This window comes from Garra rufa, chromosome 20 (assembly GCF_049309525.1).
Source record: "Garra rufa chromosome 20, GarRuf1.0, whole genome shotgun sequence".
NCBI classification, from domain to species: domain Eukaryota; kingdom Metazoa; phylum Chordata; class Actinopteri; order Cypriniformes; family Cyprinidae; genus Garra; species Garra rufa.
The window spans coordinates 33,080,269-33,095,111 of NC_133380.1; the positions used below are offsets into that span (position 1 = coordinate 33,080,269).

The 14,843-nt window shown below is 42.5% G+C and overlaps 1 protein-coding gene across 1 annotated transcript; it reads left to right on the forward strand.

Annotated features, from left to right (window-relative positions):
* Positions 1-2,878: 2,878 nt before the first annotated feature.
* On the forward strand, positions 2,879-8,734 carry LOC141293525 (uncharacterized). Its single transcript, XM_073825554.1, has 2 exons — positions 2,879-6,917; positions 8,520-8,734. The coding sequence occupies exons 1-2, from the start codon at positions 2,879-2,881 to the stop codon at positions 8,732-8,734; spliced, it is 4,254 nt and encodes a 1,417-aa protein (XP_073681655.1).
* Positions 8,735-14,843: the final 6,109 nt, after the last annotated feature.

A 14,843-nucleotide genomic window follows, 5' to 3' on the forward strand; every position in this document is an offset into this window, starting at 1 on the left:
GATACACTTTTTACTGGGATTTGAAGCCACAACCTTGGTGTTGGCTGTGTTGCCTGCTCTACAAATATGCTTCAATAAATGGTGCTAACATTTCTTTCTTTGCAATTTGTAGTGCACAGTTTATATGCATTTTCTGGGATTTGAATCCACAACCTTGGTTTTGGTAGTATTGTTTGCTCTACAAATATGTTACAAGAAAATGGTGCCAGCATTTTTTTCTTTGCAATTTGCTGTGCTTACAAAATACACCTTTTTTACTGGGATTTGAACCTACAACCTTGGTGTTGGTAGTATTGGTAGCTCTGTAAATATGCTACAAGAAAATGCTGATAACATTTGTTTCTTTTTTTGAATTTGCATTTTCAGTGCATACAAGATACACTTTTTACTGGGATTTGAACCCACAACCTTGGTGTTGGTATTGCTTGCTCTATAAATATGGTACAAGAAAATGGTGCTAACATATTTTTTCTTTGCAGTTTGCAGTGCATAAATGGCAACATTTTACTGGGATTTGAACCCTCAACCTTGCTGTTGGTAGTGTTGCTTGCTAATTAAATATGCTACAAGAAAATGGTGCTAACATTTTTTTTCTTTGCAATTTGCATTGCATATAAGATACACTTTTTACTGGGATTTGAACCCACAACCCTGGTGTTGGTAATATCTCTTGCTTTACAAATATGCTACAAGAATTTTTTTTCCTTTGCAGTTTGCAGTGCATACAAGGTAACTTTTTATTTGGATTTGAACATATAACCTTGGTGTTGGTAGTATTGCTTGCACCATTGTGGTGCTAACAACATTTATTCTTTGCTTTTACTGTAAGTCACTTTAGATAAAAGTAAAGGTATCTCCTTTACCTTGCAAGCAACACTGCTTATCTTTTGGGTTAATTCTCTGTTGTAGATGTTACACATTTATGCATTTTGCAAACACTTCCATCCAGAGCAATTTACAGTACATACAAGATACATTTTTTTATGCATTCACTGGGACTTAAACTCATAACCTTGGTGTTAGTAGTATTGCTTGCACCATATTTTATTTTATTTTATTTTATTTGTGTGTGACTAAGTGATTGGCTAGTGATTGTTTCCTGCAATGGTTTGTTCAGGTCCATGACACTCTGTTTGCAGTCTGATGACATTGTCTAGTGTCTGTAAATGAGGCCAGTCAAGCATTGGCCCAATTACATGCATTTAGCATAGACACGCACAGCCTCTCTTACACTTAAACACCTCATCTGCCTTGGCCAGTTTCACACATGTACAGACATGCCTTGGAGCCTTAGGTTTCTGAAGATAAGCTGAAGACTGACCTCAGATACTCTGTTCATTCAGCCCTGAAACTGAATTAAACCCTCTAAACTCAGGCGTAACCCTGCAGGATATATGACCATCCTCTAATGCACTCTGGTTTTTGCACTCATCTCAGAGATGATTTGAGGATTTGGACTTCTTTGCCTTTTTCTGCAGGCAGCATGCTGTGCTTTTTTCAGCTGTCCTTTTCTGCACTCCTTACACTCTTGGGAAGAATACAAGACGATTTTTCACAGTGCGTGCTGCTAATTAGTAGGTACACCCAGTACAAGACTGAGCAGAAAGGGAGGGACTGTTTTTCAGGTACAGTATGTCAAAAGTATGTGATACATTATATCACCTAACGTGGATGATAAAACAGAAATATGTCTAATTAAATGAACGTATAATAACATACAAGTTGGGTGTATGCATGTGGGCATCTCACACACATACTCTTGAGGTTAGCCTATAATTGTAATGGGGATATATTAAAATAGTTTTGCACAGTCAGATCTTGGGAAATTAACTTGCATAATTATACACCCTATTTTAGGTGTCTTTCACACCTATAATCAAAGTCTAACACCTATTTGCAGGTCCCATCTGTTCATCGTTACGAAGTTACATACCCTCTGTCCTAACATATTTGCTGTATAAAAACCTCATTAAATGCAAAATCAACATTTTAACAGTGTCTGCAGTGTTCATTAAATTTCCTTTTGTAAGTGTTCTGCTGTTTCTGAGGGGACAGTCTCCACGCTACTTGTATTTGTTGTTATTTGTTGTTGTTTGTGGGTCACTCTGGGTTACGGAGGTTACAGTAAGTAAGACAGGTGAGATATTTAACCTGTCTTGTGGTCTCTGGCATTAGGTGATCCTGTGCTGGTGTTGCCTGGTGTGTCATTTTACAGATGGCTGTGGATGTGCTGCTTACTGTTTGGGTCACGGTGGTTCCTATGGGATCAGTTTACTAAACACTTGAACTTTTTTTTTATTATGCATCGATGAAGAAAGACTGAAGGACAAATTTAGCCTAAAATACAATAGAACTTACAAGGCAAAAAAAAAAAAAAAATTATATATATATATTGTGACGAGCGTCCCGAACAATCATCAGCGTCGCCCTGGAAACCAACGAGCGCAACGCCCACACGCTCATCACAGTGGAATCGGATTCAGCTGCCGCTCATCAGCCGGCGTCCTTAAAAGCGGCGCGCCGGTGAATCACTTTGAGATTGATCTCCACAGAGTTCAGACGCTAACAGTTTCTCTCCTCTCTGTTCTTCCAGACAGCAGCTGACAACCGATTCCCCTGCACTTATCACTGGATTTACACAGAGCACAAGGATTGAGAGCACCGACCGTCACGAGCTTCACTCAGTACACCGCCAACTGTTTTCACACTATTGCAACCTCTCATTAATAAATCCACCCTCCGGGGCTGAATTGTGAGTTTCTGTCCTGTGTTTCTTCCCACCCGTGACAGTCTGGTGGAGAATGCGGGCAGATTGGTGAAGATTTCACAGGCAGAAAACATTTTTTTCTCACCTATTTGTTCTTTTCTGTTTTTCACCATGTCCCGGTCCACGGCGGTAGGCGTGCGCTCCTCCCCCGAGATGGACCAGCTTCTACAACGCCTCACCGAGGTCAGCATCCGCCAACAACAAATTGTTGAACATCTGGCCACCCGGCAGGGCGAAACAGAGCAAGGATTAGCAGCCCTTCAAGCAGCCACCGCCGCCCAACGCGCTCCGCTATTAGACGCCCGCACCCAGGCGGTCCGGCTGTTGCCAAAGCTGACGCCTCATGACGACGTCGAGGCATTTCTGCAGATGTTTGAAAACACTGCCACGGCGGAAGAGTGGCCACAGGAAGACTGGGCACGGGCGCTGGCACCCCTTCTCACCGGCGAGGCACAGCGTGCATATTTCTCTCTCTCTCCTACGGCAGCGGAGCAGTATACGGAAGTGAAGAATGAAATTCTCGGTCGTTTGGGACTTTCCCCGGTTTGTGCTGCGCAGCTGTTCCACGACTGGGAATATAAACCTCGACTTCCCGCCCGTGCCCAGGTCGTTGAACTCGCCCGCCTGGCCCGTCATTGGCTATTAGAAGGTAACCCATCAGCAGATCGAGTAGCGGAGCGCGTGGTCATCGAGCGCCTGTTGCGGGCTCTACCCCGCCCCCATCGCCAAGCTGTGAGTATGAGGAGTCCATCCACACTGCAAGAGCTCATCGATGCGGTGGAGTTGGCGGATGCTACCCAACAGCGGGAGGCCGGGGAGAGAGCGCCGCCTTTTCCCCGGAGGGTGGTCCAGGAGCGACGCGCGCTGGAGGGCACACCGCGACCATTCAGCAGGCCGGCGGCCCCCTCTCCGCGGGATGAACCCATGCCAACGGAAGCTCCAACGACCCCTACCAAAAACTGGCTGGCAGGCTGCATTGTACATGCCGACTTACCATCAGGAGCTCCGGAGGTGGAAGTGAAAATCGGCGGAAAAGTGTTCCGTGCCCTTCTGGACTCCGGCAGCGCGGTCAGCCTGGTCCAGTCCCATCTTCTACCTCCAAAGGGTGAATCCAAAGCGGTCCTACCCATTACCTGTGTCCACGGAGAAACGAGGCAAGTCCCACTGCGACGAGTCACTATTTCTGCCTCCTCAGGTACCTGGCCAGTAGAGGTTGGCCTCGTCAAGGATCTCCCCGTACCGGTACTGCTGGGAAGGGATTGGCCAGGTTTTGACCGCCTGTTTGCAGCCACCACCCAGCCTGCCAGCCCGAGAGGGAGCCGCCGAAGACCCAGGACACCTCGTGGACCACGCCGTCGCCCAGTCCTTCTGGCCTCGGATAGCGGGAGAGATGGTGAGTCCCCTTCACAACACCCTAATGTTTTCTATGATGTCTTCCAACAGGCTACTGAAGGGGGCTCATTCGCCAGGGAGCAGCGAGAGGACGACCGGCTCAAACATTGTTGGAGTCAAGTACGAACCGTGGATGGCCGAGACGTCCTACCAGCCCCACACCCTCTCCCGCACTTCGTGGTCCAAAATGGCCTGCTGTATTGTGTCGCACAGCGAAGGGGGGAGGAAAAACGCTTACTCGTCGTTCCCCGGACAAAGACGGCGGCAGTCCTGGAACTAGCTCATTCGCACCCCATGGCTGGCCACCTGGGGCAGGAAAACACGGTGCGGAGGATTCGAGACCGTTTCCACTGGCCCGGTCTGGACGGTGAAGTCAAACGGTTTTGTCAAGCCTGCCCCACTTGTCAGCGGACTTCCCCGAGGAAACCTCCCCCCTCACCGCTGATTCCTTTGCCCATCATCGACGTGCCCTTCGAGCGCATCGGGATGGACCTGGTGGGCCCGCTGCCGAAGTCTGCCCGGGGCCATGAACACATCCTCGTGGTGGTTGATTATGCCACGCGGTATCCTGAGGCTGTTCCCCTTCGAAAGGCTACCGCCAAGAATATCGCCCAGGAGCTCTTCCAGCTGTTCAGCCGCGTGGGCATACCCTCCGAGATCCTGACCGATCAAGGTACTCCCTTCATGTCCCGGCTAATGGCAGATCTCTGCAGGCTGCTGCGGGTGAAGCAGTTGAGGACCACCGTCTACCACCCACAGACCGATGGACTCGTCGAACGCTTTAACCAAACCCTTAAACAGATGCTTCGACGAGTCACAGCAGAGGACAGGAGGGACTGGGACCTGATGCTTCCATACGTCCTCTTTGGCGTCCGAGAGGTCCCTCAGGCCTCAACTGGCTTCACCCCATTCGAGCTCCTCTTCGGCAGACAACCCCGTGGCCTCCTGGATGTGGCGAAGGAGGCCTGGGAGCAGCAGCAGCCTGCCCGTCACCGCTCTGTAGTGGAACACGTACAGCAGATGAGGGAAAAGATCGACCGGGTGATGCCATTAGTCCGGGAACATCTGGCCAAAGCACAACAGGCTCAACAGCGACATTACGGCCGGACCGCCCAACCACGGGAGTTTCAGCCGGGAGACCGAGTAATGGTCCTAGTCCCCACAGCGGCCTGCAAATTCCTCGCCACCTGGCAAGGGCCCTACACCGTCATCGAGAGACTCGGGCCCGTTAATTATCGTCTCAGACAGCCTGGCCGAAGACGGCCAGACCAAATCTACCACGTAAACCTCCTCAAAAGATGGGTCGGGACTATGGACCAGCTCGTGGCCTTCAACACCTCCGAACCCGTGGTTGTGGATGTGAACCCCCACCTCTCTGCCGCCCAGAAGGGAGACCTGCAACACCTGATCGGTCAGTTCTCCGATGTGTTTTCGCCACTCCCCGGGCGGACCCACGTTCTACAACACGACATCCGCACCCCACCTGGAGTCGTCGTTCGGCAGCGGCCGTACCGGGTCCCAGAGGCTCGTCGGCAGGCTATTGAGGACGAGGTCCAACAGATGCTGAAGTTAGGGGTGATTGAACCATCTCGCAGCCCATGGTCCAGCCCAATCGTCATGGTCCCAAAACCGGACGGCACCCTCCGGTTCTGTAACGACTTCCGGCGGCTCAATGAAGTATCGGAGTTTGACGGCTACCCCATGCCTCGGGTGGATGAACTCCTAGACCGATTGGGACGGGCCCGGTATATCTCGACATTGGACCTAACCAAAGGTTACTGGCAAGTACCTCTCTCGGAAACCGCCAAACCGAAGACCGCCTTCTCCACCCCCAGCGGCCATTGGCAATACCGGACCCTCCCCTTCGGTCTTCATGGAGCCCCAGCAACCTTCCAACGACTAATGGATGTCATCCTCCGGCCGCATCAAGCGTACGCCGCCGCGTACTTGGATGATGTAGTCATCCACTCAGAGGCATGGGAGGACCATCTCGACCGTCTCCGGAGGGTGCTGACTGAACTACGAAAGGCTGGGCTGACCGCCAACCCCCGCAAGTGTCACCTAGCATTACAGGAAGCCAAGTACCTGGGTTACCAAGTCGGAAGAGGATTGATCAAGCCACAAGAAAAGAAGGTAGAAGCCGTAAGGTCCGCACCAAAACCGAAGACGAAAACTCAGGTACGGGCTTTCTTGGGGTTGGCGGGATATTACCGCTGTTTCATCCCTAACTTCTCCTCTCTAGCCGCCCCCCTGACAGATCTGACCAGGAAGGGACAGCCAGAGAGAGTGCAATGGTCTCCAGCAGCAGACGATGCCTTCCAGGAAATTAAGAGGATCCTCACCTCCGAACCGATCCTGCGGGCTCCCGACTTTAGCTGTCCCTTCCTGCTACAGACGGATGCTTCGGACACAGGCCTCGGGGCAGTCCTCTCACAGGTCCAGGAGGGCGAGGAGCATCCAGTCCTTTACATCAGTCGAAAGCTGGTCCCAGCCGAGAGAAATTATGCCACGGTAGAAAAAGAGGCCCTGGCCATCAAGTGGGCAGTCCTGGAGCTGCGCTATTACCTCCTAGGCCGGAGGTTCACCCTGGTAACTGACCACGCCCCACTCCAATGGATGGCCAAGGCTAAGGACACCAACGCCAGGGTGACCAGGTGGTTTCTCGCGCTCCAGGACTTTCGCTTTGACATCAAACATCGGGCCGGGGCCGCCAACTCCAACGCGGATGGACTCTCTCGGATCTGGGCAGCTTTCGCAGGTCTGTCAGGGGTCACTCCCCACCCACCCCCTATTTCTCCCCTGCTAACTCATGTCTTCCACAGGACCAGGCCGACGCTTAGGGGGGGGGAGTGTGACGAGCGTCCCGAACAATCATCAGCGTCGCCCTGGAAACCAACGAGCGCAACGCCCACACGCTCATCACAGTGGAATCGGATTCAGCTGCCGCTCATCAGCCGGCGTCCTTAAAAGCGGCGCGCCGGTGAATCACTTTGAGATTGATCTCCACAGAGTTCAGACGCTAACAGTTTCTCTCCTCTCTGTTCTTCCAGACAGCAGCTGACAACCGATTCCCCTGCACTTATCACTGGATTTACACAGAGCACAAGGATTGAGAGCACCGACCGTCACGAGCTTCACTCAGTACACCGCCAACTGTTTTCACACTATTGCAACCTCTCATTAATAAATCCACCCTCCGGGGCTGAATTGTGAGTTTCTGTCCTGTGTTTCTTCCCACCCGTGACAATATATATATATATATATATATATATATATATATATATATATACAGTATATATATATATATATATATATACAGTATATATTTATTTTTATTTTATTTTTTTTTCAAGAGAGTAAGTTGAGGTAGACCTGATTCTGACTCAGGACTCTGAATTCTTGGCATTGTTTTAGTCTAATTTAACTAAATTTACCCAGGAACAAGTTATTGAATTAGAAGTACGTGTTCAACGAAGACTTAATTGATTAGATTGTAACAAACACAAAATTGTGTTGTGTAACATCAGTGCAGTCTCTCTGGAGGAGCCACACAGTCAAAATGACAGCACTCAGTATGCACTGTATTTGTGTTCATGTGTGTGTCTTGCTAGGAAAGTTTAAATACGAAGAATACTACATCTGTAAATAGCACAAGACACTGAGACAGCTAAAACTGAAATAAAGCGTGGGCTTGGACCCTTGTGACACAGCTGTTACTCAGCCTCACACAAACATAATGTGAGCTGCTTGTATAGCTCTGTGCAGTCACAGTTCCCCATCAGTGATAAAATGAGCCCGTCTCATGCTCTCATTACTTTGTACATAAATGTCACAGTGAGTGTCACACTGGAGCTTTGTGACCTCTTGAGATAAACACACACAGTGTGTTCCTCATCTGAAAAGCTGCTTCAGGAGAGAGATCTCACAGTCCTGTTTAACTTACAAACAGTACATGAGATCTTGTGGGAAACTAAAAAAAACATACAGTACAGCATTCAAATCAAACTGTCATTATGTTGTACATGTTTTTTTCAGTCTGTTCTGATCACTGAAGATAGACAGACTGATCGATCAATAGATAGATAGATAGATAGATAGATAGATAGATAGATAGATAGATAGATAGATGGATAGATGGATGGATGGATGGATGGACGGGCAAACGGATACATATTGACAGACAGACAGAAAGACTGATAGATTTTTTTTTTTGTTTTTTTAGTCATACCATCTTGATCTAAATTATTTACTGTCATTTTATTCCAAGACTCTGTATTCAAATAAAAATCTTTAAAAAGTTTCAATCATTTTAAGTCAATCATTTTGACTGTTTCCTTGGCAACCATGTGTGTAATCTTAGTGGTCGTGTCATTTTTTGTTGTACGTGTGGTTTCTGTGGTTACTGGGCCGGTCAACAGTAGGGTGACTGTAGTGAGACATCCAAGAGAGAGAGTGCTGACTCAGAGTTCCCAAAGACCATCTTACAGTCCTGCTCAGACCATGACCCATAATTCCCCGCTGCAGCCTGTGCCAAGAGGGAACCCCAGCGTATTGAAACAAACCCAGTCAGGCTGAGCCAGCCGCCCCCTCCTTCGGTCAACCATCCCCAAACAACACGGTTACCATGAACCTCTCCCATAGCAACCCACAACCGCTGTGACGGCCTATCTGATAACAAACACGGCTGACTGAAGAAATATAGGATTACTTAAACTGGGTAACGATTTCCAAAAGCCAGCCTTATAATGTTAAAACAGGATATTTGTTTTCCTCCTTTAATTTCACTCTGTTTTTCAGATTGTATTTCCATGGTGACAGACACAAGAGTTTTTTCTTGTCCTGCCCTGTTGATTGACAACCCCACCGAGGACTGTGGTAATTCCTTGGAAAGAAATTCATCACATGAACTTCCTTCAGTACAAGAATATGCTGTTCCAATGAAGTTTGGTGTAGAAGGTTGTATTCTGGAAAGATTATATAAATAAGTTTATGTTTTCAAGAGATAAACACTGTTCAAAAAATTTGGGCCTGATAAGATTTGTATTGTTTTTGAGAGTGACTCTTAAATGGAAGCCCATTTCCGCCACTGAATAAAAAAAAAAAAGGAGGTAATTGCACTTTTTTATCTTGCAATTTTGCTTCTTTTTTCATTCTCAATCCTTTTTTTTTTCAGAATTGCAAGATCTTAGTTTATATCCCGCAATTCTGACTTTATGTCTTACAGTTCTGCCTTTATTACTTTATTACTTTGTATTTTGCAATTCTGACTTACTTTCTCACAATTGTGAGTTTATACCTGTAATTCTGACTTTATATCTCAAAATACTGACTTTATTGCGAGTTTATACCTGCAATTCTACTTTATATCTCGAAATTCTGACTTTATTACTCGCAATTGTGAGTTTATACCCCACAATTCTGAGTAAAAATCTCAGAATTGCGAGTTTATATTTTGAAATTCTGACTTTATAACTTGTAATTCTGAATTTATTACTCGCAATTGCGAGTTTTTATCCCACAATTCTGAGAAAAAAGGTAATAATTGAGAGTTTATATCTTCAAATTCTGACTTTATAACTCGCAGTTCTATTTCTCGCAATTCTGACGTTATTTCCCGCGATTGCAAGATTATACCCCTAAATTCTGACTTTGACTTTGTATCTAAAAATTCAGACTTTATTTCTCACAATTGTGAGTTTATACCCTGCAATTCTGATTTTATATCTCGCAATTTTGACTTTATTAATTGCAATTACGAGTTTATACCCCACAATTCTGACTTTATATGTCAAATTTCTGATGTTATTTCTCACAATTGCGAGTTTATAACCCTTTATTTTGACTTTATATCTCATAATTTTGACTTTATATCTCGAAATTCTGACTTTATTTCTCGCAATTGAGTTTATAGCACACAATTGTGACTTTATATACTGAAATTCTGACTTTATTTTCCCGCAATTGAGAGTTTATACCACACAATTCTGACTTTATATTTCGAAATTCTGACTTTATTTCTTACTTTATTGCGAGTTTATACCTGCAATTGTGACTTTATATCTTGAAATTCTGACTTTATTTCTCACAACTGTAAGTTTATACCCGGCAATTCTAACTTTATATGTAGTAATTCTGACTTTATTACCCTTACTACAATTGTGAGTTTATATCCCATAATTCTGAGAAAAAAAGTCATAATTGCAAGTTTATATCTTGAAATTCTGACTTTATAACTCGCAATTTTATTTCTTACAATTCTGACTTTATATATCAAAATTCTGACGTTATTTCATGCAGTTGAGAGTTTATATCATGCAATTCTGAGAAAGAAAGTCAGAATTGCGAGATAAAAAGTCGCAAATACCTTTTTTTAATTATTTTTTCAGTGCAGGAAACAGGCTTCCATACTCTTACTTTTTTTTTTTTTACTTTTTACTGTCACTTTTGATCCATTTTAAGAATCCTTGCTAAAAAAGTATTTCTAATTTAAATTAAAGTATTAAAAAAACGTACTGACCATGATGAAACTCTATACACAAGATTCCAAAATTAGGAAGAATGGCAAGAACTAGAGCGATCAAGTTGCAAATCTTAGCTGGAACTGATACAGCAGAGTTGGATATGGCAATGGCTTTGAACAGCTGAGTGATTCACCAGACTTCTAAAACTGTTCCATAGTTTAGACTATGCCAAAAAACAAACATTACTCTCTAAGAATAACCAGCTGCAGGTAGTTCTCACAGATATATTTAGTAATGTGTGTGAGAGTGACTGTACTGTGAGAGAAAATGAGAGAAAGAGGGGACAAATTGTAAAATATCTCCAGCGGGCTGTTTGGGCGGCAACCAGTAGTGTGTGCGGTACAGTACAGTACGTCTTGCCATTAGGAATTGGCTATAAATATCAAGCAGAAGAATAGCATAATGACAAGAGAAGAACTGTGCTGTATTCTAAAAAAGGGCGTGTTTGTTTGGATGTTTCTAGATGTGTCTGTTCTCTCCGGCTGTCCCTTGATGATTGTACGTAAGTGGTTTGATGATGCATGACTTTGCATTCCCTCCAATAAAGGATTATTTTTTTCAAAATGTATTGCATGCTCATTTATTGCTTTTTCTTGAACTTTGGCCAACACTTTCACATCTAATTGCACTTGCGTGCATGCATTTAATGAACGTGCATTACTAGAAAGTAGCTCTGTTCTAAAAAAAAAAAAAAAAATTGTGAGATAAATATCTATTGCAGGCCAAATTCAAATGCAGCATTGCACAAGACATTCCCAGAGTGCATTGCGGCAATCTGTAGCATTCCTATAGAGTGCAAAAGCTGGGTTATGGAAGAAATCCTATTCATTTTTTTCCCTAAGGAAAAATGTTAATGATAATTTGAGCTACAAGGTTGTTAAACAATGGTATACACTTTTGTTGAAGCCATCAGCAAGCTTTATTTCAACTTATTTTTTAAATAATCATGTTTAAAAGCATAAATCCTGGTGAAAAACTAAATTAACCCTTGATTCAGCAGAAATCTTCACCAATTAGAGAATTTAAACAAGCAAATTGCACCTATAAACCACTTTTACAGTTTTTTCTGATGGCTTAAACTCTAACTATGATTCTTATAGCACAATTTCTAAAACTATTAATACTTATAGCAAAACCACTCACTGAGTTTGCAAAACTAAAAGCACAAACACTGCTTTGCACTCAGTTTTCAATTTTGTAACACACACTTTGCAAAACTGTAGGTACAATCCACTGCACTCTTTTTGCGGAACTGTGAATACACTCCTAGCAAAACTATACACATTTATGGCTATTATTTACAGTATTTTGTTTTGACTTGGAAAAAAAACACTTGTGTTTGTTTTGATGTGTGTAAATAAACACCAGTACTTTTTGAAGTTTGGATCCCTCTATTTTTTCAGAACTATGACAAAAGTATGACCTCAAACTGACCTAGCCTACCTTGTGCACAGAGAAAGCAAAAGCCAGATGTGTTTTTTTATTCATACCATCAGTGTGTAGTTGGTGCATTGTGTGCTTATTAATGTGATGGCTTGTGTTAACTGTTTGATACGAAAATACCATTTTTACGAAGGTTTGAAGAGTTAAGCAAGGTTTATTAGCTTTTGCAAGAAAACTACAATGTTTTGCTGATTTGGTGAAGGGTTTTCTTATTTGTGTGTAGAGTTTTGCAAAAATATCCATTAGTTACAAAAAATATGCTTAAGCCATCAGAAAAAACTGTGATGTAAATCTATATATATGTATTTGCATATTTTTGCAATAAACATGAATAATATATACACTGTAAAAAATGATTTGTTGACTCAACTTGACTTGGTCAAGTCATCTTTTTGCAATGACTCAGTTAAGTTTAGCAAACACTAGGTGTCAAGTTCACTCAACTTAAACGTAGTTGTTGAAAAAACTTACAGTAAGTTGAGCCAACTTACTATATCAATTAAAGAACACTTGAAATTTTTTGAGTCAACTTATTTTTTTATGTTTTCTCAACCATTAACCAAGTCTAACTGACATAACATTTTTATTTTTCCAAAATATTCTAACTTAACTACTTAAGTTTACTGGACTTCATTGCTTTGACAAGTAGTTTTAGATATCTCTGGAATCAGATTTTTTTAAATGAAATTAACACAACAGCAAAATTGAAACTCTCAGCATTTATTTTTTAAACAGATACATTGCATTTAAAAACTTCACATATACACAGCTCACACAAACAAGTGTAAACTTCCCTATGCACAAACCCTATGCCCTCTATGCACCACATCTTAGTGCCAAAATAGTACAAATAACTCTCCTTGTCATTATCAGATATTTCCATTGCAGAAACAAGTGTACATGAAGAATACATGAAGCAGTGTTAAAAAATCTTCACATTAAACTAAAAAAAAAAGGTCAATTACCAATTGTAGAAACATGACAAGGAAAGAGGAAGCAGTACAAAAAAACAACAAAAACAATCTTTGGACAAAAAATAAAAAAATACCAAAGTTCCATTTAAACAATCAGATCTAAAACAACAATACTCTTAAAAGGAGAAGTTAGTTTTCAAAACAAAAAATTACAGATCATTTACTCACCCCCTTCTCGTCCAAGATTTTTTGTCTTTCCTTCTTCAGTCGATAAAATATTATGTTTCTCGAGGAAAACATTTCAGGAATTATCTCCATTTAATGGATTTCAATGGTGCCTCAGGTTTGAACTTCCAAAATGCAGTTTAAATGCAGCTTCACCCGGCTCTATACGATTCCAGCCAAGGAATAAAGATCTTATCTAGCATATGATCGGTCATTTTCAAAACAAACTGACAATTAATAGATTTTCTTGTCCAAGTCTAAAAATATATAGTTGAAATATTTTTATTTTCTATACAACTGCTTTGTAAAGATGTGTATTGTGAAAAGTGCTAAACAAATAAACTTGAATTGAACTTAGACAATACAAGCTTTTGAGGTTAAAAAGAATATAAATTGTTAATTTGTTTCGAAAATGATCAATTGTTTTACTAGATAAGACCCTTCTTCATTGGCTGGGATCATTTGGAGTCATTTAAATTTTGAAGCTGCATTTTGAAAGTTCAAACGTGGGGTACTATTGAAAACTATTATATGGAGATAATTCCTGAAATATTTTTTATCAAGGAACATAATTTCTTAGTGACTGAAGAAAGAAATACATGAACAAGTTGGATGTCAAGTGGCTGAGTAAATTTTCTGCAAATTTTAATTTTGGAAGACAACTTCTCCTTTAAACTTCAAACCATTACAATGATTAGGAAAAAAAAAACAGACCAGTACAAGAAGGAAAAAAAGATTTAGTTTGTTTCATGTCTTATCGCAGTAACTTGCTCTTCAAGGATTGAATTCTTGGGTGTAGAAGTCTGATCAGACTCCAATAAACAGATAAAACATAAGTGAATCTTTTGGGTAGTCGAGGTTTAACACGAACACCAGGCCCATCAGGTTCAGAAAAGCATTAGGTACATCACTAAGGTGACGCATTACCAATTCTTCCTCAATCACCAGGGCATTGTCATTGTAGAAGAATGGGAGACGTCCCATCATATTGTCCACAACCAATAGGAGTCCAATCGCCACACCATTGATTCCATCCTCTTCACGGTCACTGGGCTTTATAAAACATAAACAAAACAAGGTACTATTACTCAAAAGCAATTACACAAACATAGTCCCCAGACCCCCGAAAATTAAGAGACCTAATGTTCAGTTTACACTTGTTTTTTCATAAAGCTCTATTTACACCAGTGCGTATTCCTTTTAAAATGCCTAACTTTTGCTACGGTTAACATTTACAGTACTCGTGCATTTTTGAATGGAGACTTTTGAATAAGCTACAGACCCCGTTTTAGTTTGAAAACTCCAGGGTTGCATTTTAGTGTAAATGGACCAAAACAGAGACTTTTGATAACGATGGCGTGGCTGCCCACATTCACTCTGCGTATGCTTAACCATCTTAAACAATAACATCCTTCTAATTGTTGTATCAATATATATGTATAGATAGACGTCCCTTTCGAACGCTCCATGCATGTAGATGCTTCTACCATCTAAGTAACAGGGCATCTACCTATACACATCTATGGCTGTGCGATAGTCATGTGACATGCGTTTTCAGTTGTGTGGTGTAGACTGAGAAAC

Excerpts from the sequence above, each read along its gene's own strand:
- LOC141293525 (XM_073825554.1), top strand. The coding sequence starts at position 2,879 with ATGTCCCGGTCCACGGCGGTAGGCGTGCGCTCCTCCCCCGAGATGGAC. Across the intron at positions 6,918-8,519 it reads GATCTGGGCAGCTTTCGCAG|TGGTCGTGTCATTTTTTGTT; the intron begins GTCTGTCAGGGG and ends GTGTAATCTTAG.